This window comes from Capra hircus, chromosome 25 (assembly GCF_001704415.2).
Source record: "Capra hircus breed San Clemente chromosome 25, ASM170441v1, whole genome shotgun sequence".
NCBI lineage: Eukaryota > Metazoa > Chordata > Mammalia > Artiodactyla > Bovidae > Capra > Capra hircus.
In genome coordinates, this window is record NC_030832.1 from 19,907,844 (window position 1) to 19,929,233 (window position 21,390).

General features: G+C 51.2%; 1 protein-coding gene and 1 non-coding gene across 3 annotated transcripts in view; both read left to right on the forward strand.

Annotated features, from left to right (window-relative positions):
• On the forward strand, positions 786–867 carry TRNAL-AAG. The gene has a single exon. It is a non-coding gene; the product is annotated as a tRNA-Leu (tRNA).
• POLR3E (RNA polymerase III subunit E) overlaps positions 1,034–21,390 on the forward strand; it is a 31,371-nt gene continuing 11,014 nt past the window's right edge. Inside the window, exons 1-14 of one of the 2 annotated variants that reach the window (XM_018040862.1) lie at positions 1,034–1,181; positions 5,311–5,414; positions 7,027–7,100; positions 8,181–8,231; positions 11,520–11,597; positions 12,309–12,424; positions 12,851–12,933; positions 16,001–16,108; positions 16,434–16,483; positions 16,773–16,892; positions 18,008–18,093; positions 18,361–18,405; positions 18,499–18,590; positions 19,433–19,553. In XM_018040862.1, the coding sequence (XP_017896351.1) occupies positions 7,065–7,100; positions 8,181–8,231; positions 11,520–11,597; positions 12,309–12,424; positions 12,851–12,933; positions 16,001–16,108; positions 16,434–16,483; positions 16,773–16,892; positions 18,008–18,093; positions 18,361–18,405; positions 18,499–18,590; positions 19,433–19,553 (986 nt within the window). In that variant the 5' untranslated portion in view covers positions 1,034–1,181; positions 5,311–5,414; positions 7,027–7,064. The remainder of the gene's footprint in view (positions 1,182–5,310; positions 5,415–7,026; positions 7,101–8,180; positions 8,232–11,519; positions 11,598–12,308; positions 12,425–12,850; positions 12,934–16,000; positions 16,109–16,433; positions 16,484–16,772; positions 16,893–18,007; positions 18,094–18,360; positions 18,406–18,498; positions 18,591–19,432; positions 19,554–21,390) is intronic. The other variant, XM_018040861.1, reaches the window with a different exon arrangement.

A 21,390-nucleotide genomic window follows, 5' to 3' on the forward strand; every position in this document is an offset into this window, starting at 1 on the left:
CTCTTCGCATGAGGTGGCCAAAGTACTGGAGTTTCAGCCTCAGCATCAGTCCCTCCAAAGAAAGCCCAGGGCTGATCTCCTCCCGAATGGACTGGTTGGATCTCCTTGCAGTCCAACGGACTCTCAAGAGTCTTCTCCAACACCACAGTTCAAAAGCAATAAATACTACTAGTATGATTAATATTTATATTTATGTAAAATCCATAACAATAAAAACAAACTACCTATTTCTATGGATACATCTATCCACATGAATACATCCGTATATATTCACATAAATTCACAATAGGAGGTCCAGAAGGAAACGCAGTGTACTAAGCCGTATAACGGTTACCTCTGAGGAAGGGACTTAGAGACCGAAGGTAAAAGAACATTAGTACCTTACCTACAAAGTTTTCATATTTTGCAATAATTCACATATTATCTGTGTAACTAAAAATTTAAACACATAATTTTAGAGAAAACTGCCTACACCAGTCCACGGGGTTGGCTTTCGGAAGCCCTGGTGCGGGTTACTGCCGAAATCCATCGTTTATTCCGGTGTGGGTTAACCTGTTTAACGTGTTAAACGTCCTACTCAGAAAACAGATTCTTAAACTGTTCTAAGATCTGTTCGGAAGAAGTGTGGGTCTAATTACTGGAGAAAATATTTTATTTTTAGTAGCCGATACGTTCTAAAATAGTTCTATAGGGATGAAGTAAAACATATATCGAACAAACAGAAATTAAGTGTACTTGCATGTAAATGCATTAAATAGCTTTCTGGAAGGCCCCACTCACAACTGGGTAGCGTGGCCGAGCGGTCTAAGGCGCTGGATTAAGGCTCCAGTCTCTTCGGGGGCGTGGGTTCGAATCCCACCGCTGCCACAGTGAGCGTTTTGCCCCGTGCTACCTCCTCGCCAGTTGTTTTGCTACTGCGTCAGCGCCCCCTGCTGCCCGGCCAGGGCTGGCCGCCCGTATGAATGGAGCGGCGGAGGGGGCGGGTCCGCGCGCGCCGGGGCGGGGCATTGTGGGTAAAAGGAAGCGCTAGGGCCCGCCCCTCTCGCTCCCCCCACGTGTCCGCCCGAGTTTCTCCACCGGCAACATGGCCGCTGCCTGAGAGGAGAGTCTGGCCACTGCCGCTTCTGCAGCCCGCGGGTACCTGGGCCGTTGCTGCGCCCGCGTGCGGGCCCCGCGGAGAGGTGAGTGCCGTCTTGGCAGTACCCACCCGGGCTGGAGCCGGGCCGTACTCACGAGGTGGGCTTGGGCGGGGCTGCTGAGTAGGCCGGGAGGCCCGCGCCGCGCGGTGCCCAGGGGCCGGGGGCCTCTTAGGACTCCCGCGGGAAGGACGGGCAGCCTGCCCTAGGAGACCCGGGCCGGCCACAGGCTCCGACCTCGCCTCGCCCTGGCAGTCGGTGACGCCAAGGCCGAGGCTACCGGCGGTGACTCAGGGTCCCGCCGCCTTGCCCCACCCGGCTCAGGCCGGCCTCCTGTGGGAGCACCTGTCCAAAGGCAGCCGGTGTCCTGCCGGCGTGGCGGCTCGTGGCAGTGGTTGTGTGGTGGGCGTGAGAAGGGGGCCTGACCACCCGCGAGGGAGGCGAAACCCATTGGACAGTGTGGAGCGGGGCAGGCGGCCCGCCCCGATGGGCAGGGGGAGGGTGTCCGGGGCCCCCTCCTCGCCGCCGAACCGGATCAGCTCGAGTCCGGCTAGGCCTGGAATTCTCCATTCATTTATTCCAGCCACCCTTCAGTGCTAATTGGGAGCCAGCGACGTGCGGCCGATGGGGCCGGCCCTGAAGATTTGATCAGACTAGGTGTCAGTAAGCACGTCAAGTAAACCAGTAAATAAAAAAGGTCGTTTTGTTGTGTTAGCTTTAGAATCATTGGAGGGCAGAAAAAGGAGATCTTAAAGCAGTTGTCACGGTTTTCTTCATCTGTGAATTGGGGGTAAGAGGATTCCCCTGCCTCCTAGGGCTGTGATGAGAGCTAAATATAGGGTAAGACGGGAGAAGCGCCAGGTTGTAGCGTTTGTTTCGTGGCTCTGTCTCCTGCCCTTTTATATTGGAAGAAAACATTGTGCCGAGTAAGTAACAAACCTTCCCAGAGATTACGTTTCTACTTTACTTAATCTTCACAGTTTTCTGAGGTTGGTACTTTTGTTAATACCCATTTTGGGGGTGAAAATAGTGAAGATCAAACGATGCTAGACGGGGTAGAGGTACCAGAGGGCAGACCTGGGATTTGAACCTGTGCAGTTTCACTCCAGAGTCCAGGCTTTTACCCACTACACCATCCTGCCTTCCACTAAAGGAACTCGCAGCATAGTCGTTAAGAATGAGAATAAGGCTATTTGACATAAGCTAGACCCAGGTTTGTGGCTTAGCTCTGCGTTTCTCTGGCACTGTGACCTTGGGTAAGTTACTCTCTGAACTTGTTTCCTCTTTTGTTAATTGGGGATGGTATCAATATATCCTTACTTAGAGAGCTATTGAACAGATTACATGAGGATGAATATATTAAGTCCTTAGAGAAGGGAGGGTCTTATGAGTTAAGAATTAATTCTTTTTGCCTCTAGGCCACCTCTCTCCTTGCATTGAGGTGGAAACTGAAGTGACTCAAAAAGGGGAGATGCCTTGTCGAAGGGGCACACAGCCAATAAGAATCCAGACTTTGAGACTGTTTACCCTGGGCCCCTTACCCCTTAATTCAGTTTTGTGTTGTCTCTCTCCTTCCAGTAGCTGGAGACTTTTTCTGTTGGCCTCTGTTTTTCTGATTGGCCTACAGGTGACCTCCTGGGTGACCCAGCTGTGGCCTTCAGGCATCTTCTCTGCTCTGGACCCTCCCTTAGATTTTACCTTGTCCCCTTTCCTTTGTTGAACAGTCCCCTGGTGGGGATGTTTTCTGTGCCCAGTGCTTGGAGCCGCTGCCATAGAGTATCTTTGTGGTGACAGGAAACCCTCTAGAGGTCAAGGTGGTCACTGCTGCCTTGAGGTGGTGGCCTTGAAGTGCAGACCACACCCCTGTCCTCAAGTGTCCAGGAGGCCCGAACTGTAAGGCCACCAGTCTCTGGATGGGGCTGAATTAGGATCACTGGGTAAAGGGTCTGTCACTGCCTGATCTCATGCACTCATTTATTCAGTCTTTGTAGTATATTAAGTGTTTACTTCACTGTTCTAGATATTGGGAGAACAGCATGAATTTTTAAAAAGATAATAATGCCCGTATCAACTCCGCAAAGTAAATTAAATCATCTCTGTTTTATGGTTGAAGCACAGAGGGTGCTCATGGAGCATACATTCTAGTGCAGAAGACAGACAACACATAAGCAAATAGACCAACTAGGTAATTCCAAGTTATGATAAGAACCATGAAAGAAATAAAACAGGGATTTGGTAGTGACTGGAACGGGGTGAGGGGTGGGGGCCTTTAAGGTGACTGGTCTGGGAAACTTGTCTGTTCCTGGAGGGGGTGGGATGGGTGATATCTAGTGAAAAGGAGCCAGCCTTTTTTGAAAAGACCTGAGGAAAATAGATGATGTGCAAAGGTCCTGAGACTGGCTGGGGCTTAGCTTGTTGGAGGCCCAGCAAGATCATATGGGACCTTGGGGCCGTGGAAAGGAATTGGATTTTATCCTATGTGACAGTTGAAGAGTTTTGAATGGGGGAATGATAACTTTCCTTCCAAGGAGCAAGGGTCTTTGAATTTCATGGCTGCAGTCACCATTTGTGGTGATTTTGGAGCCCAAGAAAAGAAAATCTCACTGCTTCCACTTTTTCACCTTGTATTTGCCAGGAAGTGTTGGGACAAGATGCCGTGATCTGTTTTTGAATATTGAGTTTTAAGCCAACTTTTTCACTCTTTCACCCTCATAAAGAAAGAAGGTCGTTAGTTCCTTTTCAGTTTCTGCCGTTAGAGTGGTACATCTGCATATCTGAAGCTGAACTATTTCTGCCTGAAGTCTTGATTCCAGCTTGTGATTCATCCAGCCTGGCATTTTGTCTGATGTACTCTGCATAGAAGTTAAATAAACAGCGTGACAATATACAGCCCTGATGTACTCCTTTCCCAGTTTTGAACGAGTCAGTTGTTCCTTTTGAGGTTCTAACTGTTGCTTCTTGTTCTGCATACAGGCTTCTCAGGAGACAGGTAAGGTGGTCTGGTATTTCCATCACTAAGAATTTTCCACAGTTTGTTGCGATCCACACAATCAAAGGCTTTAGCATAGTTAATAAACCAGTAGTAGATGTTTTTCTGGAATTCCCTTGCTTTCTCTATTATCCAACGAATGTCGGCAATTTGACCTCTCATTGCTGTCCTGGGGGTACCACAAGGGACACACTAGATGAAAATCTCTGCCTTCGTCTGGTTTACCACTGAGTGGCAGTGGGGGTGGATGGTAAACACGACGCTGTAAACTGTCACGTGGTGATACGTGCTGTGGAGAAGGAACTGGCTGGGGGGGTATTGTGGTTTTAACTGGGTGGGCAGGGAAAGCCTCGGCCATGAGGCAGAGTCTAAGCAAAAACTTGAAAGAGGTGAAGGAGGGCAATGTGGGGTTATGGGGGCCAGGGGAGCAGTGACAGAGACCCAGAGAGGGGATTGGGGAAGAGGGGGAGGCCTGTGGAAGATGAGGTCTGAAAGGAAGAGGGTCGGGGAGGGGTTGTTTAGGGCCTCGCATGGGATGGAAACGATGTTGGCTTTTATTTCTGGCGATATGGGGAGACTGTTAAGGGGGAGGAGTGATGTGATCGCTAGCTGTGGGTTCAAGGTGGAAGCAGGGAGGCCAGTTAGGAGGCTGCTGCTCTAAGGTGGGCAGGAGCTGGAGGTGGCAGTGGGAGTGCCCAGATGCTTGCATACTTTGAAGGTGGAGCTTACAGGATTTGCTGGTGTGGGATGAGAGGAGGAGGAACATCAAGGATGATGCCAGTGCTTCGGCCTGAGCCTTGTTAGTATCTGGAATGTGTATCTGGAATAAACATGACTTTGCATGGTGGCTAAGACAGGGCCTAGATGCCATTGAATCCCGTGGTGAGAGTATGTATGCTCTTTCAAATATTAAAGCGTTCCAGTGTTAAGTAGATTAGACAAAAATTGAGCTGGTTTGATCCCTGGGTTGGGAAGATCCTCTGGAGAAGGAAATGACAACCCACTCCAGTACTATTGCCTGGAAAAATCCCGTGAACAGAGGAGCCTGGTAGGCTGCAGTCCATGGGGTCGCAAAGAGTTGGACACGACTGAGCGACTTCACTTTTACCAAAAGAAAGAGGTCTGGGAAAGGCTGAGATCAGAGGCTGCCCAGGTGCCTTATTTATTTATTTTGGTCTACCCTAGGTCTTTGTTGCTGCCTGCGGGCTTTGTCTAGTTGTGGCTACTAGAAGCTGCTTTCTGGTTGCAGTGCCCAGGCGAGGCCTCTCTTGCAGAGCACCAGCTCTAGGGTATGTCGGCTTCGGTGTTGGGCTCAGTAGGTGTGGTGCACGGACTCAGTTGCCTCTTGGCACGTGGGACCTTAGTACCCAGAACAGGGATGGAACCCATGTCCCCTGCCTTAGCAGGCAGTTTCCTAACCATTGGACCACCAGGAAAGTCCGCCTAGATGCCTTTTAAAACTGAGCATATCCTTCCTTTAGGAATATGAAGGTGAATTATAGTCAGACCTCCATGTTCCTGGATTCAGCTAACCTCAGAAACTACATTTGCCTTGCCCCTGGCAACTATTTACATAATATTTGCACTGTATTTATGACTTTTTACATAACATTTACATTGAATTAGGTATTATAAGTAACCTAGAGATGATTTAGAGCTTCCCTGGTGGCTCAGCTGATAAAGAATGCACTGGCCAGGCAGGAGACCTGGGTTCAGTCCCTGGATTGGGAAGATCCCCTGGAGGAGGGCACGGCAACCCACTCCTATATTCCTGCCTGGAGAATCACCATAGACAGAGGAGCCTGGTGGGCTACAGTGCATGGGGTCTCAGAGTCGGACACGACTGAGAGAGTAAGCACAGAGATGATTTAAAGTATGGATATGCTTAGGTTATATCCAAGTGCTATGCCGTCTTCTGTAAGATATTCCCCTGTATTCCCCCTACCCCAGCCCTCACCCTTTCCCCAACCGATACTGAGGGACACTGCACTCACCCTCCACCATGGAGACCTGCCTGCTCTCCTCCAGGTACCTGAAGTGCTTCCTGTTGCCTGGAGTCCCTCTTGCCCTCTGCTCTCCTGGCTTGTCCAAATCCTTCTGTCCTTCAAGACCCAGCTCAAACTCCCCTTCCCTCCCCCGAACTCCCCAAACTATAACTGAGACCTGAAGTTGGATGGTGTTGATGTCTTCTTGGTCCTCTTGCTTCCTGTGTGGCTTTGGTAAAACACAAAATAGTGTCTGAGTTCCAGTCTCTTTGTGATTAAACGGGGACAGGTGAGGGAAGAGTATGTATGTGAAGAGGGTCAATTTTAGACATACACACGCACACACAGAAAATCACAGAAAGGAGGTCATCTCACTTGGGGTTGGGTTTAAAGTCAGCTTGAAAATCAGCTATCAGAGACGGAGTCACCCTGGGATCCAGGCCTTGGGACTGTCTGCTCTTCCTGCTGCACATCAGGCTCTCCTCTAAAGGTTCCCCACGGCACCCGGTTACTTTCCAAGTGTTTTCTTGGTGGCTGTGGACCAGCCAGCCACCATACTCCTGCCTGGTGGTGAATTCTTCTTTGTTAGTGGTCAGAAAACCCCTGAGGCTAGTCATTTACCCTTTCCTGTGGGTGTAACTCACATGTGATGTCTTGGGTCCACCTGTTTGTACCCACTGCTTCGTGGTTTCTGCCTGCTTTTTTGTTGTTGTTGTTGTTACTTTTTATTGTTTTGATTGATGGGTATATCAGCAAAAATGATGTGAGCTGTCCACTTCTGACTCCATGAGAGATATAGGAATAAGATCTGTTTCTGATTGCCTCAGGCTTCTTCCTCCCAGAGCAGGACTGGTTACAGAATGGGTGTCCAGGTGTGTTGGTTGAATGACTGACAGGCCTCTTACTATCCTTGCAGATCAAGTCCAAGGACCACGTGGCTGGCTCCCCCCTAGTATGGCCAATGAAGAGGATGACCCAGTCGTACAGGAGGTAACTGCCAGGGCGGGGTCCCTTGCATCCATCCTCAGGCCAGCCAAGGACCTGTTGGCTTCCTCTCTACCTGGGGCCCTCTTCCACGTATCTGCCTGGCTGACCCCCTCACTTCCTTTAGGTGTCTGATGCAGCATCACCTTGTCAGAGAGGATCCCCTGACCAGCCTGCTTCACGTGACGTTCTCGTGCACGCCCTCCCTAGCCCTTTACTTTGGCCATGCCTTGCCTTTGGGCACAGCACCTCTCAGCCCCTACACATAAGTCTTCTTCTGCTAGAGTGTAAGCCTCTTCAGGGCAGGGATTTTGTTCTGTTTACCACTGTGTCTGCAAAGCCAAGTTCAGTGCCTGGCAACTAATACTCAGCGACTGTTGAATGCATGGGCTTACCCAGATTTGGTCCTTTAGCAGATGTTTGCTAAATCCACTGTGTGCTGGGGGCTGTGACAGCAGTGAGCCAGGCAGTGCTCCCTCCCGTGGGAAGCTTAGGGTCTATAAGACTGGTAAGGAAGGGGTGGTTCCAGAGTCGGCCCAGACTGAGACACATCCTAGAGCCACTGGGCCTTTGCACATGCTGTTTCCTCCACATATGCCTCCTCGTGCCTGATGAGCCTTCTCTCATCCTTAAGGCCTGGAGGTGGGAGAGGCCATGGTTCATAGGAAGAGCTAGGAAGCAGGAAGGGAAACTAGGTGCGGCAGGGGCAGTGAGGGTCGAAAAGAAAGTAGGGCCAGCCAGACCACCATAAGACAGGCCCACCCAGGACAGGAGGTGGAGGGCACAGGGAGGAGGCCCTCCCCTGCCCCTTCCTCATCAGAAGAGCATTTCATTGGTCCCTCTAGCATGCATCTGATCTGGGCAACCTCAGGGAATACATTCTTATTGGGGTATAGTGACCTGGGCGGAGGACATACCCAGGTTGGAGATGTGGTTCCCTTTGTTTTTAGCATCAGTTGAGCTATTTCTTCTTCCCCCAGACTGCCTCAGGGCCACTAGCCCTGAAATCTGAGGAGCAAGCATGTGCCCAGGCAGGTTGGGCATTGAGTTCTGCCTCCTGGTTAAGTCTTCTTCTCTTGTTCCCAGATCGACGTGTACTTGGCCAAAAGTCTGGCAGAGAAGCTCTATCTGTTTCAGGTAATTATGAAACATAAAGGTAAGAGGGGAGACACAGTAAGTGATAGATAAGGAACAGTGTGAAACCTCCAGTTGCTTAGAATTCTTGGCACAGAGGGTGTGCTAAGACAGTCTCTTTGGTTTCATGGATGGGCCAGTAGTAGTCTCTAATTTCAAAGATGGGAAAACCAAGACACCCCTAAGAGAACAGTGTATTGGATGAAGCTTGGGCCCTGGGGACAGCCTGCTTGGTTGTGAGTCCTTGGGAAAGTTCCTTAAAAAAAATGTCTGTGCCTCAGTTTCTTCAGTTGTATGGTGGTGATAAATAATACCTGCCTGATAGGGTCCTCATGGGAATCAAGTGTGTCCTTATTAAAGTGCTTAGACTGCTGCCTGGTACATTAGCACCACGAATGATGGCTGCCGCTGTAGTTGAGACTCCAGGGCCGCATCAGCTAACCCCTCCCCTCTTTGCTGGGCTGGTAGGTTTTTATTTGCTTGTGCCAGGTCTTAGTTGGGGAATGGGGATCTAGTTCCCAGACCAGGGATCGAACCCTGGGCCCCTGTACTGGAAATGTAGAGTCTTAACCACTGGACCACCAGGGAAGTCCCTGGGCCAATAGTTTAATCCTGGTCACTCCTCCTTGTAACCCTAGACTGTCTGCAGGAATCATTCAGGGCACTTGACATATGTTAACTCATCTCATCCCACAGTAGCCTGTAGTGATTATTATTACTGTAATTTAATAACAGCTTTCCTGAGATCTGATTCACACCCATGCAGTTCCCCCATTTGAGTGTAAATGCAGTGAATTTTAGTCTGTTCACAGAGTTGTACCACCACACCAGTCTATTTTAGGAAGTGTTTGTTGTCCCATCCTCCCAGTCCTAGGCAACCATTAACCTATTTTCTGTCTATAGATTTGCCTTTTCTGGACATTTCATATAGATGGAGTCATGTAATATGTGGCCTTTGTGCCTGGCTCCTTTGTTTAGCAAGATATGTTCAAGATTCGCTCTTGTTATAATGTGTATGAGTACCTCATTTCTTTTTATGGATGAACATCCTCCATTGTATGGACATGCATACCACATTTTATCTCTCCATGCATCAGCTGATGAGTATCTGGGTTGTCGTGTTTTGGCTATCATGCATAATGCTGCTATGAACATTCCTGTCCCAGGTGTTTGTGTAGAGAGGTTTTCATTTGTCTTGAAATTGCTGGGACCTGTGGAAGCTATGTTTAATATTTTGAGGAAATTTATATTCCCAGCAATAAGATTATTAAGTATTGGGTTGGTCAAAAAATTCGTTTGGGTTTTGCCCATAAGGTCTATGAAAAAACCCAAACGAACTTTTTGGCCAACCCAGTATTTTCATCCGCATGTTGCATGTGAGAAAAAGGCCCAGGGAGGCTAGGAACTCGCACAAGGGGCCTGGGACAGGGTGGCAGCTCCCCGCTGGCACGTGCCGGTGTGCTGGGGAGAGACCTGGGGTTGGGCCCGTGGGGCTGGAGGCTGTTATTCGGGGCCTTCTGTTCTTGCTTCCTCGACTGAGTGCAGAGTGATGGACCCGGTGGTAACAGTTCATGGTGCGCCAGCCCCGTGCTGGGCCTTGGCTTCATTTGCCTCATTCCCTGTTCCTGGTGGTCCTGGGAGGCAAGGAGCTTGCCTGAGCACACGAGGAGCAAGTGGCAGACTGAGGAGTCTGATTCCAGATCCGCTCCCTTCCCCACCACCCTTCCCAGCGGTCAGGAGGTCACAGGGCTGCCCTGGATTTTCGCAGACCATGGGCCCTCCCGGGCTGTCTTGGGCGAGTCTGTCCCAGCTCCAGGCCCAGTCCAGACCAGTTGTGCTGCGGGCTGCTCCTGGACCTGAGCTCCAGCCCAGGAAGCAGGGAGGAGTCACTCTATTGCTATTTAAGAGAGCTTTTAGGGAACAGCCATCTCCCTGGGCTAGAATATAACTAACTGATCTCAGATGGCCTCCAAAGGAGCGTTTACTTTACGCAGTGCCACGCCTCTGCCAGGCTCCTTCTGGAGGCTGTTGTGCTCCTCACAGTGTTGGCCACAGTCTTTTGAGAGTGAGTCCAAACCGTGACTCATCCGTCCCCCGAGTGGTGTACGTACGGCACGGGAGAAAGAAATGAAGAGTGGGTCTGTGAGGAAGGAAGTTACCACGGCCTTCTTTGTTCAGGGCAAAAGAAGCGATTTGAGAGCAGTACACTCGTGTGATGCAAAATAACTTCATACGTGCTGACACGGGGGCCCAGAGAGGCCTCTCTGAGCAGGTCAGTTGGCAGACCAGCTCCCTTCCAACTTGATGGAAAAGCCCACACATCAGCCTGCAGCCTGTAAAGAATCTGCCTGCAACACAGGAGACCTGGGTTCGATTCCAGAGTTAGGAAGATCCCCTGGTGAAGGAAATGGCAACCTGCTCCAGTATTCTTGCCTGGAGAATCCCATGACAGGAGCCTAGCAGGCTACCGTCCACAGGGTCGTTGGACATGACTTAGCAACTAACTCACCACCACCACCGCCCATCAACAGAAGGAGAGAGAATGGGATAGTGATTCCTGTAGATCTGTTGACTGGGAGAAAAGCACAATCTAACAGTTGAATGAGAATTATATTTGGTTCAGCAGATGTACTGAAGAGGAAAGCCCAGAGATAGCCTCTCAGCCCTGCAGGACTATTTTGAAGAGATAAGGGAGGAGAGGGTAGATAGGAGTTTTTGCAAACGAACAGCTTCTCTGTGTGGGGGAAGTGGAACAGCCTGCGTTCTTTGAGATCGCTCCTTTGTTATGCGCCTTAACCGTCAGGTACCCCTGGTTTTTCCTTCCTGAATGCCCTTAGGGTGCCCTGTCGGTGGAGTGGCTGCAGGGGCAGAGGGTTTGAAGGCCACAGCATCCTCTGCGGCAGTTGCCTCTGCAGCGAGCAGTTTCGTTTCCCCTTTTGCTTCCTGTGGTCTCATTCTGCTTGTCCTTCTCCACCTGGGTGGCCTGTAAATGAGCAGTTAAGACTGTGGACCCTTTCTCTTGACTCCCATGGCATTATGCTGGGTTCCTAGGGGCCATAGGCCATGCGTGCTGGGGCCTGTTGGGGTTCCTCATGCCTGGGCGTGTCCCTCGGATGTGTGAAAGTGGCTCTTTGGAAGGAGGCTAGCTGGAGCCAGTGAGACGGGATTCAGGAGACCAGTGGGGGCCTCCAGTCTGGGGCGGGAGTGGAGAGTAGCTATTGATTCTTGGCCAGCGCCCCTAGAGCCCAGCTCTGGGCAGGGTGGACTGACGGCTCCGTTCCCCTTCCCCAGTACCCAGTGCGTCCAGCCTCGATGACGTATGATGACATTCCGCACCTCTCAGCCAAGATCAAGCCCAAGCAGCAGAAGGTGGGATTGGCCTCCTGGGCGGAGGTGGAGGGACGGGAGAGGTGATAGAGTGGGAGCTGAAAGAAGCCCAGAGGAGTGATTGGAGAGTAAAGAAGAGAACCAGCAACTTGCAGGGCCTTGAGAGCTGCAGAAGGAAACTTCCAGAAAGAAAGGAGGTGGGCAGCTCCAGAGAGGCCAGGCAGGAGGAAGGCCTGAGTTGAATTAGAACACGGGATGGGGTGGACTCAAGGTCACAGGACAGGGCCAGTGTGAAGAGGGCCCGGTATGGAGAATCTCAAGACTCTCAGCGCTGGGTTGACAGGGGCCAGGAGACCGGCCTGTCCTAGCTACAGCTCTAAGCCCTGTTGTCATGCAAAAAGCTACACCAGCATTGCCAATTCTGCTGACATTTGAAAGGAAGTTGGAAATAAGGAAAAGAGAAAAGCTCTTGATTTTTAAATGTGGGTACCTAATGTAGACTTTGGGGAGTGGAATGTGGCGGCAAGCAAACTACATGAACCCCTTCCAAAAAAAACACTCAGGCCCTTCTCTTGGAATTTGGGTCTGTAGCCTTTGTGTGGACTGAAGTCCAGGGGCCTTTGGGGAGGGATGGTGTCAGTCCTGCTTCTGGCAGAGACTGAGGTTAGGAGATGGGTGTGGTGGGGTTGGGGGATCCCCTGAGCGCTGTGCCTCGGGGTCCCCATAGCTGGTGGGGGTGCTTGGTGCCTCCAGGTAGAGCTTGAGATGGCCATCGACACGCTGAATCCCAACTATTGCCGCAGCAAAGGGGAGCAGATTGCGCTGAATGTGGATGGGGCCTGCGCTGACGAGACCAACACGTATTCCTCGTGAGTGCCCTGGGCCCTAAGGGTGCCGAGCTTCGCTTTCTTCAAATATGAGCCTTCCACGGCCCTCAGCGACACCGAGGCCCTGTGCCCCACAGCTGGGCTCCCCACCAGCGGCTCATCTCTGCATGACTGGGCCTGGCACGGGCTCGTCCCCAGGGAAATAGTCTTCCCTCCTGAGATGGCTCCTCTGACCAAGTTCTAACTGGGCCGAGAGGAAAGCTGGCCCCTTGATGGGAGAGGGAGCTCCCATCCACTGTGTGTCTCTTGGGCCACAGTTGAGTTTCCTCATCCCAGCGCCCCTCCTGCGGCACGTGCGGCCTTGGTCTCTGGCTGTTGGGGTTCAGGTGCCAGGGTGGAGGGGGCTGTGCCTCCAGGCCCAGGCCTGAGCTTCCTTCCGCTTGACCCTCGTTCTCCCTGTGCTTCCAGGAAGCTGATGGACAAGCAGACGTTCTGCTCTTCCCAGACCACCAGTAACACGTCCCGTTACGCTGCTGCGCTCTACAGGCAAGGTACCCACTCTGGGCTGCCGCGAGGGCTGAGAGGGTGGGAGGGAAGCAGGATGAGGGCTGGGGCCAGGAGAGGACGCCCTGAAGGCTTCATCAGAAAGGTTGTTGCTGAGCCGTGAAAGACGCCGGGATTCTTGGCCTCTGGAGGAGAGGAATTCAATCCGGGGTCAGTGACAGGCTTGACTGCTCAGAGCTTTTGTGTAATAAAATTTTATTAAAGTATAAAAGGGAGAGAAAGCTTCTGACATAGACATCAGAAGGGGGCAGAAAGAGTGTACCCCTGCTAGTCTTTGGCCGGATGGTATATAGCTGCTAAGCTGCTGCTAAGTCGCTTCAGTCGTGTCCGACTCTGTGCGACCCCATAGACGGCAGCTCACCAGGCTCTCCCGTCCCTGGGATTCTCCAGGCAAGAGCACTGGAGTGGGTTGCCATTGCCTTCTCTTATATAGCTACAGGCTGCTAATTAGAGAAAGGGAATGTCTCAAAACTCAAGAGACTGGCACCAAGCCCCTCACCCACAACATGCATTTTGAGATAACATGGGCACAAGGTAAGTCATCCTGGGCCGTAAAACATTGACATGAATCTTGAAGAAAGATAGGTTTCCAAGTAAATATGTAGTTTCGTTAACATAGATTGGCAGAACAATGTATGAGTAACCCTTACCCGTTCTGAGTCTTAATGTGGACCATCTTGAATAAAGACAGAATCTAGGGTAAATACATAGTTCATTAACATGGCTTAAGAAAAACATTTCCTTAAGAAAAACGCGTTGGTTAGCTCAAGGTTTAAGAAGAGTTCAGGTGAAACCAGGTGTCATTATGGCAACACAGAATTTTAAGAGAAACCTCCTTTTAAATCTGTATAGAGAAGGGAAAAAGCCCTTACACTTGAAGTTTATTTCCTCCTGCCGCTTAAGAGAGAGAGAAAAAACATCCGACGCGTGCAGCCTGTTTCCTCTGCCTGGAGACCCCTGGCCTTCCTGCCTGTTGCCCTCTCACCCACGGAGGCCAGGCTGTCAGGGGACTGGGGTTTGCCACCTCCAAGGACTTTTACAGATACTGCCAAACCTGAAGGGGTGGGGCTCCAAGGTCATCATCCTCCTGGGACACAGACACACACACAGCATGACCTTTGAGGCAGGAGTAGAATTTTGTCTTAAATACAAGGTATTTATGACCCAACGGTTCCATTCTTAGAAAACATCTATGCAAGAGAAATGAAACATCACCACACAAAAACTTGTACATAGGTGTTCACAGAAGCATTATCCATGATAGAGCAAAGTGGAAATGATCCACATGTCCGTCAGCTGATGCATGGATTACAAAATACGGTATAGCCACACATGTGAATATTATTTAACCATAATAAGGAAAGACGGACTGCTATGTGCGCCAACATGCGTGAGCCTTGAAAACATTAAGCTAAATGAAAGGAGCCAGGCACCAAGGACCACGCGTTACATGATTCCATGGCGTATGAAATGTTCAGGACAGGCAAACCCATGAAGACAGACGGTGTCGGTAGATTATTGGTTCCCAGGGGCTGGGAGGAGAGTGGAATGGGAACATGGTTTCTTTTTGGGGTGATGAAATGGTCTAAAGTTGATTGTGGTATTGGGTGCATTGCTTTGTGAATATGTTAAAATACATTGAATTGTATGCTTGAAATGGGTGAATTATATGTTATGTGAATCATCTCAGTAAAGCTGTTAAAAAGTACAGGCTTACTATAAGTATTTAGAGTTTATAAAGCAATAAAGAAATTTGAACGCTTAGGTGATAAAGTGGGATAGAATAAAAGTAATATCAAATAGCTATACTCTTCTGATTTGAACTCATATCTTAAGGATATAATTCTTTAAAGCCACATTCCTTTTTTTTTTTTTTTTTTTTAATTTATTTGGCTGTGCTGGGTCTTAGTTGTATGCAGCATGTGGGAGCTAGTTCCCCTACTAGGGATCGAACCCAGCACCCCCGCCTTGGGAACATGGAGTCTTAACCACTGGGATGCCAGGGAAGTCTTTAAAGCCACGTTCCTTCCTCTCCCTAGTCACGTGTTTACTCCTCATCTCGAGTACTCTGCTCCCTCTGGGGTTGCAGAGAACCTCCATAGAGCCTCGTGTCTGTCTGATTTCATTCAAGCCTACATTGACTTGATTGAAACTGATTATCTTTGCACTGCCTCCCAGTGCACAGGTCTGAGGCCCAAGGAAAAGTTAGGATCTGTGTCAGAGGCATGTAGGCACTCTTCTACCCGGCTCCGCCAGGCCTCTCTCCAGCCCGCTTGTAGGAGCCAGTTGTTTTTTTTCCTTTTGTTTTTTATTTGTGAGCTGCTCTGGGTCTTTGTTGCTGCTCAGGCTTTTCCCTACTTGCAGCACACGGCCTTCTCATTACAGTAGCTTCTTTAGAGCTCGGGCTCTAGAGCGCAGACTCAGTAGTCGTGTCTCACGGGCTTAGCTGCTCCGCGGCATGTGGGATCTTCCCAGACCAGGGAGCGAACCTGTTACCTCCACATTGGCAGGTGGAACTTGATCGACTATGCCACCAGAGTCCCTGCACTAGCCAGCTTCTTAATAGGATGGGTGGGACTTGACAGGGAGACAGGTTGGAGGATGTGGGGTTAGGGAGGCAGTGAGGTTGCTGTGGCAGAGGCCTGGGTGGGGGCCAGGGAGAGTGGGGCGTGTTTGCTGAGTCACCACTGGGGCCAGAACAAGCAGTTTGCAGGGAGGGAAGTGGGGGCCGGGGTCGAGAGGCCCTTGAATGTTGGTGGAGGAGGGTTTGCAGGTAAGCCTTAAGAAAGCAACTTTGAGCAAGAGTCTGGGTTCATGTCTTGATCTGGTTTATGTGCTTGTTGTGTCCAGCACAGCCAGATTGGGTTGCGAATGGCTGTCAGCTTGATGATCCCAAGGCTCTCGGACTCGGGGCTAGAGCAGAGGCGGGAGGCAGTTGGGCAGTGAGCTGAGGCCTTTCAGGGAATCTGGGGCCCCTGGTGACTCCCGTGAGCCAAGCTGGGTGGGTCAGCCTCAGCTCCTAGCGTCAGGTCCAAGCCCTTCTTCCTCTGCCAGGTGAGCTCCACCTGACACCTTTACATGGCATCCTGCAGCTGCGGCCCAGCTTCTCCTACCTGGATAAGGCAGACGCCAAGCATCGTGAGAGGGAGGCAGCCAATGAGGGTGAGCTCGGGAGCCCCAGCCCTGAATCTCTCTGTACATGTTAGCGGGCGAGGTCGGTTGTGGGAAAAGTACTAAAGGGCTGGATTACAGGATCTTTAGCAGCATTCCCAGCCTTTACCCTCTGATGCCGGTAGCACCTGCCCCCACGATTTTGACCATCAAAAATGTCTCTGAATTTCCAAGAGTCTCCTGGGGAAATTGAAAACCACTGACTTAGGCAGCTACCTCTGTCTAGGAGAATTCAGACACTACTGCTTGAGACCTGCCTGGTGGGTGGGGTGGAGAGCCTCTGCAGAAGCTGCGAGCAGGGCCTTTTCTTTTGCAGCGGGAGACTCTTCCCAGGACGAGGCAGAGGAAGACGTGAAGCAGATCACGGTGAGCCCAGGCCCCGAGAGCGCGCTGGGAGGCAGCAGAGCCAGCTTTGTACTCGGCTTTCTGGAGGCAGCACGGGTGGGCGGGTCTGCGTGGAGCATGGGCTCTGGGGGTGAAACAGAGAGTCCATCTCTTAGAACCTTCTTGCTGGACTACCTGGAGGGCTAATCTGCCGGGCATGAGGTGTCTGGGAGTGGGAAATGCCCCAGATGCTAGGTTCTCTGGCCTCTGGGTGGGCCCTGGACGACAGCCTGGAAAGGCCCCAGGCCTGAGGTCCTGGCCCCCACCCCAGGTGCGGTTCTCCCGGCCTGAGTCGGAGCAGGCCCGCCAGCGCCGCGTGCAGTCCTACGAGTTCCTGCAGAAGAAGCATGCCGAGGAGCCCTGGGTCCACCTGCACTACTACGGCCTGAGGGTGAGCTGGGGTCCCTGGGCGGCGCGGACACTGGCCTCGGTGGGCTCCTGGGAGAGAAGCCCCAGTGCCCGGAAGTGTCACCTGTGGCCTCGTCGTCTCACATCCCCTTTCTTTCAGATTGAGTTGTAGCCACTTGGTAGTGCTACAAGGAGAGAGGTTAGGTTCTGGGGGCAATTTGCCCTGTGTTCCCGCTTTCCTGCCTGTGTGCGCCCCCCAGGGAGTGAGTGACCGTGTCACTGGCGGCGGTGGTGGCCCCTGGGCTCTTGCTGAGTGTGAGCATCTTGTTGGGCTCAGTGAGGCTGGTGTTTGGTTACGTACTTTTATGCATCATGGGCCCTGAATGAAGGCCAGACGCCCCATCAGGTGCTCCGTGGAGAAGCAGCCATCTGTCCCATGGCTGAGTTTGCTGTGCACCTCACCCGCCAAGGGTGATTTTTACTGTACTTGACTTAGAGCCCAGTCTTTGGAACTATATTGAGTAATGGAAGCAATCGAATATTAGCGCACAAAGACACCATAGGCTCCGTCTCCCCAACATTTTTGTAGAGGTGGAGCAACTTATGATTATTCTGGAACCTTCCTGAAAGAGATTTTTGTGTTGACAGAGCCTTAGACTTGGGGTCAGTCAGACTTCCAAAAGCTCTCCTGTTTCCTAGTGTATAACCCTCTGCAAGGTACTTAATCTCTGAACCTCAGTTTCCTTATCTATAAAATGGGAATAATAATAACGGTACCTAACTTCACGTTATTTTGGGGATGGGATGAGTTGGGGTATGTGTGCAGCCGTAGGAACAGAGCCTGGCGCGTGCATAGTAGGTGCTCAGTGAGCGCTAGCTGCTGTTATCATTGCTGTCTGTGTTTCTCTGTCAGACAGCGCATAGAGGCACAGATGCACTGGGACTGTGCAGTCATAGCGGCAGGAAGGGATGTGGTTGAGGCCACATGCAGAGGCCTTGAGTGCTCTGCTCAGGAAGTTGGGGTGATCCTGTGGCTGGCCTTGGAGCTGGACAGTGGGTGACTGGAGCAGAAGGTGATACAAGGCTGAGAACCAGATTGCAGGGGGAGGCCTGGAATGTTGGCTGAGGTTCCTCTGACTCCCTGTTCCTCCCCCACAGGACAGTCGCTCTGAGCACGAACGCCAGTACCTGCTGTGCCAGGGCTTCAGTGGGGTTGAGAACACGGAGCTGGTCAAGTCCCCCAGGTGAGATCAGCCAGGCTGGGGCCGTGGAGGGCTGCTGAGCCTGACACTGGCCCCGGGAGTATCCCTCTCTCATGGGTCCTGCCTTGAGACTGTGACCCCTTCTGTAACACGGTGGGGAGATGTGGAGGGGTCCATCATCCTCTGGAGAGGGCCAGAAGGGGGTGCTGGGCTTTGGGGCGGGAGCGGCTTGGATACAACCTGGTTGGTGGCCGGGGTGGGGCAAGGATAGAGCCCTGCGAGCTGCTGACCCGTTCTCTCCCCCGACAGTGAGTACCTCATGATGCTGATGCCCCCCAGCCAGGAGGAGGAGAAGTGAGTAGAGGGGCCGGACGCCTTTCCGCACTGCCCGTTCCCACCCGCTAACCTGCCCCTGGCCTCCTAACCCTTGGTGTTGGTTTTCAATAGAGACAAACCCGTGGCCCCCAGCAATGTCCTGTCCATGGCCCAACTGCGCACCCTGCCCCTGGCTGATCAGATCAAGATCCTGATGAAAAACGGTGAGTGGGCAGCCCTGCCCTGGGGGTCCCCAGCCTTGCCACCTCCTGGGGAAGTGGAGTTGGGACAGACTTAAGGAGCGAGGCCCAAGGTCTTTGGAAAGTGCACTGAAGCTGGTGACAGGCCATGTTAGAGGGGCCGTAGGTCCCTGTGAGCCTGGGCAGGCCACTGGCCTTCCTGGGATGTGTTGATTATGAAAAGGAACTAAGGTAGCTACGGGGCTGAGGTGAAGATTCAGAGGTGAGGCTTGTTAAAGGATTGGGCAGAGCCTCGTGTGTGAGCATGAGCTGTGTTCATTTTCACAGTGAAGTGTGTTCCTTGCACCACTTTGTGGTCCCTCCCCAGGCTCCCCACAGTGAGGACTCTGAGGCCAGAACCGTCAGAATGGACATGAGCCTCGAACCTCAGAGCTGAGTCCCAGGCCCGAGGCTGCGGGGCCGGAGTGGAGACGGGAGCTCCCCGGGGTCCAGAGGCTGCTGGCCTTGCTCCAGAACACATGGGCCTCCCCTGGCCCTGCCGCTGCTCACTAGGGCTGGGGGCTCAGTTGGGGGTGGGGAGGTGGGGAGAGCAGAGCACAGTGACCAAGTGCATGAATTTTGGAGCCAGACGGCCTAGGTTCAAGTCCTGGCTCTGCCACTTACTAGCCAAGTGATCATGGGTGAATTTTGAAGCTTCTTGGGCTGGGTCTTCTCATGAGGCACTCCTCCAGGGCTCAGTGAGAGGCGGGGGCCTGCCCCGAGTGAGAAACAGTGCTGCAGCTGTTACGTTACCACTGTCCTGCTGGACTTGCTGCATGAGCCGAGGGCCCTCTTGGCTTGTCTGATGTCTCCTGTGTCCTCCTCAGTGAAGGTCATGCCTTTTGCCAACTTGATGAGCCTCCTGGGCCCCTCTGTCGACTCTGTGGCTGTTCTGCGTGGCATCCAGAAGGTGGCGATGTTGGTCCAAGGAAACTGGGTGGTGAAGAGGTAAGTTCCTTCTAGTCCCCTTAGTTGGGAGCGCTTAACCCAGTTAAATTGAATGTAAGTACTGATTGACCGACTGACAAAAACTGTTCAAGTTTTGGGCTTAAATCTACCTTAGTGCTTTCTGTTTGTCCTGTTGCGTTTTATATTCATTTTTCCCTTCTTTTCTTGTTACTGTTTTCACCAGTAACTGGGAAGTTACCTTTCTCGACTCTTTCAGAGATCACCCTACAGATTTCTCAGTTTAATATTAGTTGCTACTGTTTCGGAGAAGGCAGTGGCACCCCACTCCAGTACTCTTGCCTGGAAAATCCCATGGATGGAGGAGCCTGGAAGGCTGCAGTCCATGGGGTCGCTAAGAGTCGGGCACGACTGAGCGACTTCACTTTGACTTTTCACTTTCATGCATTGGAGAAGGAAATGGCAACCCACTCCAGTGTTCTTGCCTGGAGAATCCCAGGGACAGAGGAGCCTGGTGGGCTGCTGTCTGTGGGGTCGCACAGAGTCGGACACGACGGAAGCGACTTAGCAGCAGCAGCAGCTACTTTTTACCCTCATCCATGACAATTCAACAACCTTTAGGTTTTGGTCTTCCTCTCAACTCATTTGTCATTGTATTTGTATATTTTAATTCTCTGTTTTAAACCCTGTAAGACGTTATCCAGTTAATATTCTTTTTTTTTAATTAATTTATTTTGCTCATCATTTCTTCCTGTATCTCTGAGTTCCTAAACATGATGATTTCCTTCTGTGAAATTGAGCATCTGCAGGTCATAAATTTGTTTCCTCTTTGTCTGGAAATGTCTCTTTCACCTTTGTTCTTAAAGCTTATTTTGGTTTTTAATTTTATTCAAGTAGGGCTGATTTACAATGTTAGGGATATTTTTTATTGAGTATAGAATTTTAATTTGGTTATTTTCCTTCCACACTCTGATAGAATTTCATTGTATTCTGATCTCCATTGATTTTATTGTGTATCCAGTGTATGTTCCACTGTCTATGTTTCTTTGTTTCTCTCTGGCTGCGTTCAAGATTTTTTCTTGTTTCGGTTTTGGTTTTGCACAGCTCGTCAAGATGGGCCTCAGTGGGAATTTCTTATGTGTCCTGTTGGGCTGCATAGGTCCTGGATTTGTGGCTTGCTGCCTTTTAGTAGTTTCTCTTCCGTGATTGCTTCTCCAGACTCTGCCTCCTCCCTAGACTGTCAGCTTCTAGGCGGCAGGGACTGTCTTGACTCCCTTTTCCCCTGGTACTGGGTATAATGCCTGGTACGTGGCCAACCCTTGGTAAACCTGACTACATTTAATGCACACTTGAATTATGTTATTTCTAAATTGTAAAGGTAGAACACATTGAATACTCACGGTTTAGGAATGTGATACAAAGTGAGCTATCTGTCAAAGTGTAAATTGTTCTAGATTTTTTAAAAAGTTGTTCATTGCGAAAAGTCCATCGTTTCCCAGTTGGTTGGCCAAGAAGACTGCAAAGTATATTCATGTTAGAACCGCATGGTGACAGCCTTTCCCTGGAAAACGGACGGTGCCCGGTGTGCTTTGTGGGGCCTTGCAGCTACTGTCTGTGTGACACAAGCCTCTAATTATGAGGGCCTTTGGGACAGCACTTCACCTGTCATTGGGACCACGTATGTGTGTGTGTGCCAGGGCCCTGTCCTGTAGGGCTTTCATGGGAAGGTGGGCACAGCTCAGCCTTGAAGGAAAGTAGTAGGTGGGTGCCAGGTGGGCTTGAGGGGGCAGGGAGAGCAAAGGAGTGTGTGTCCCTGGGCAGCAGGGTCTGCATCTGGATGTGGGGTCAGGGTTATGCTGTGGAAATGCTTTTAAGCTTT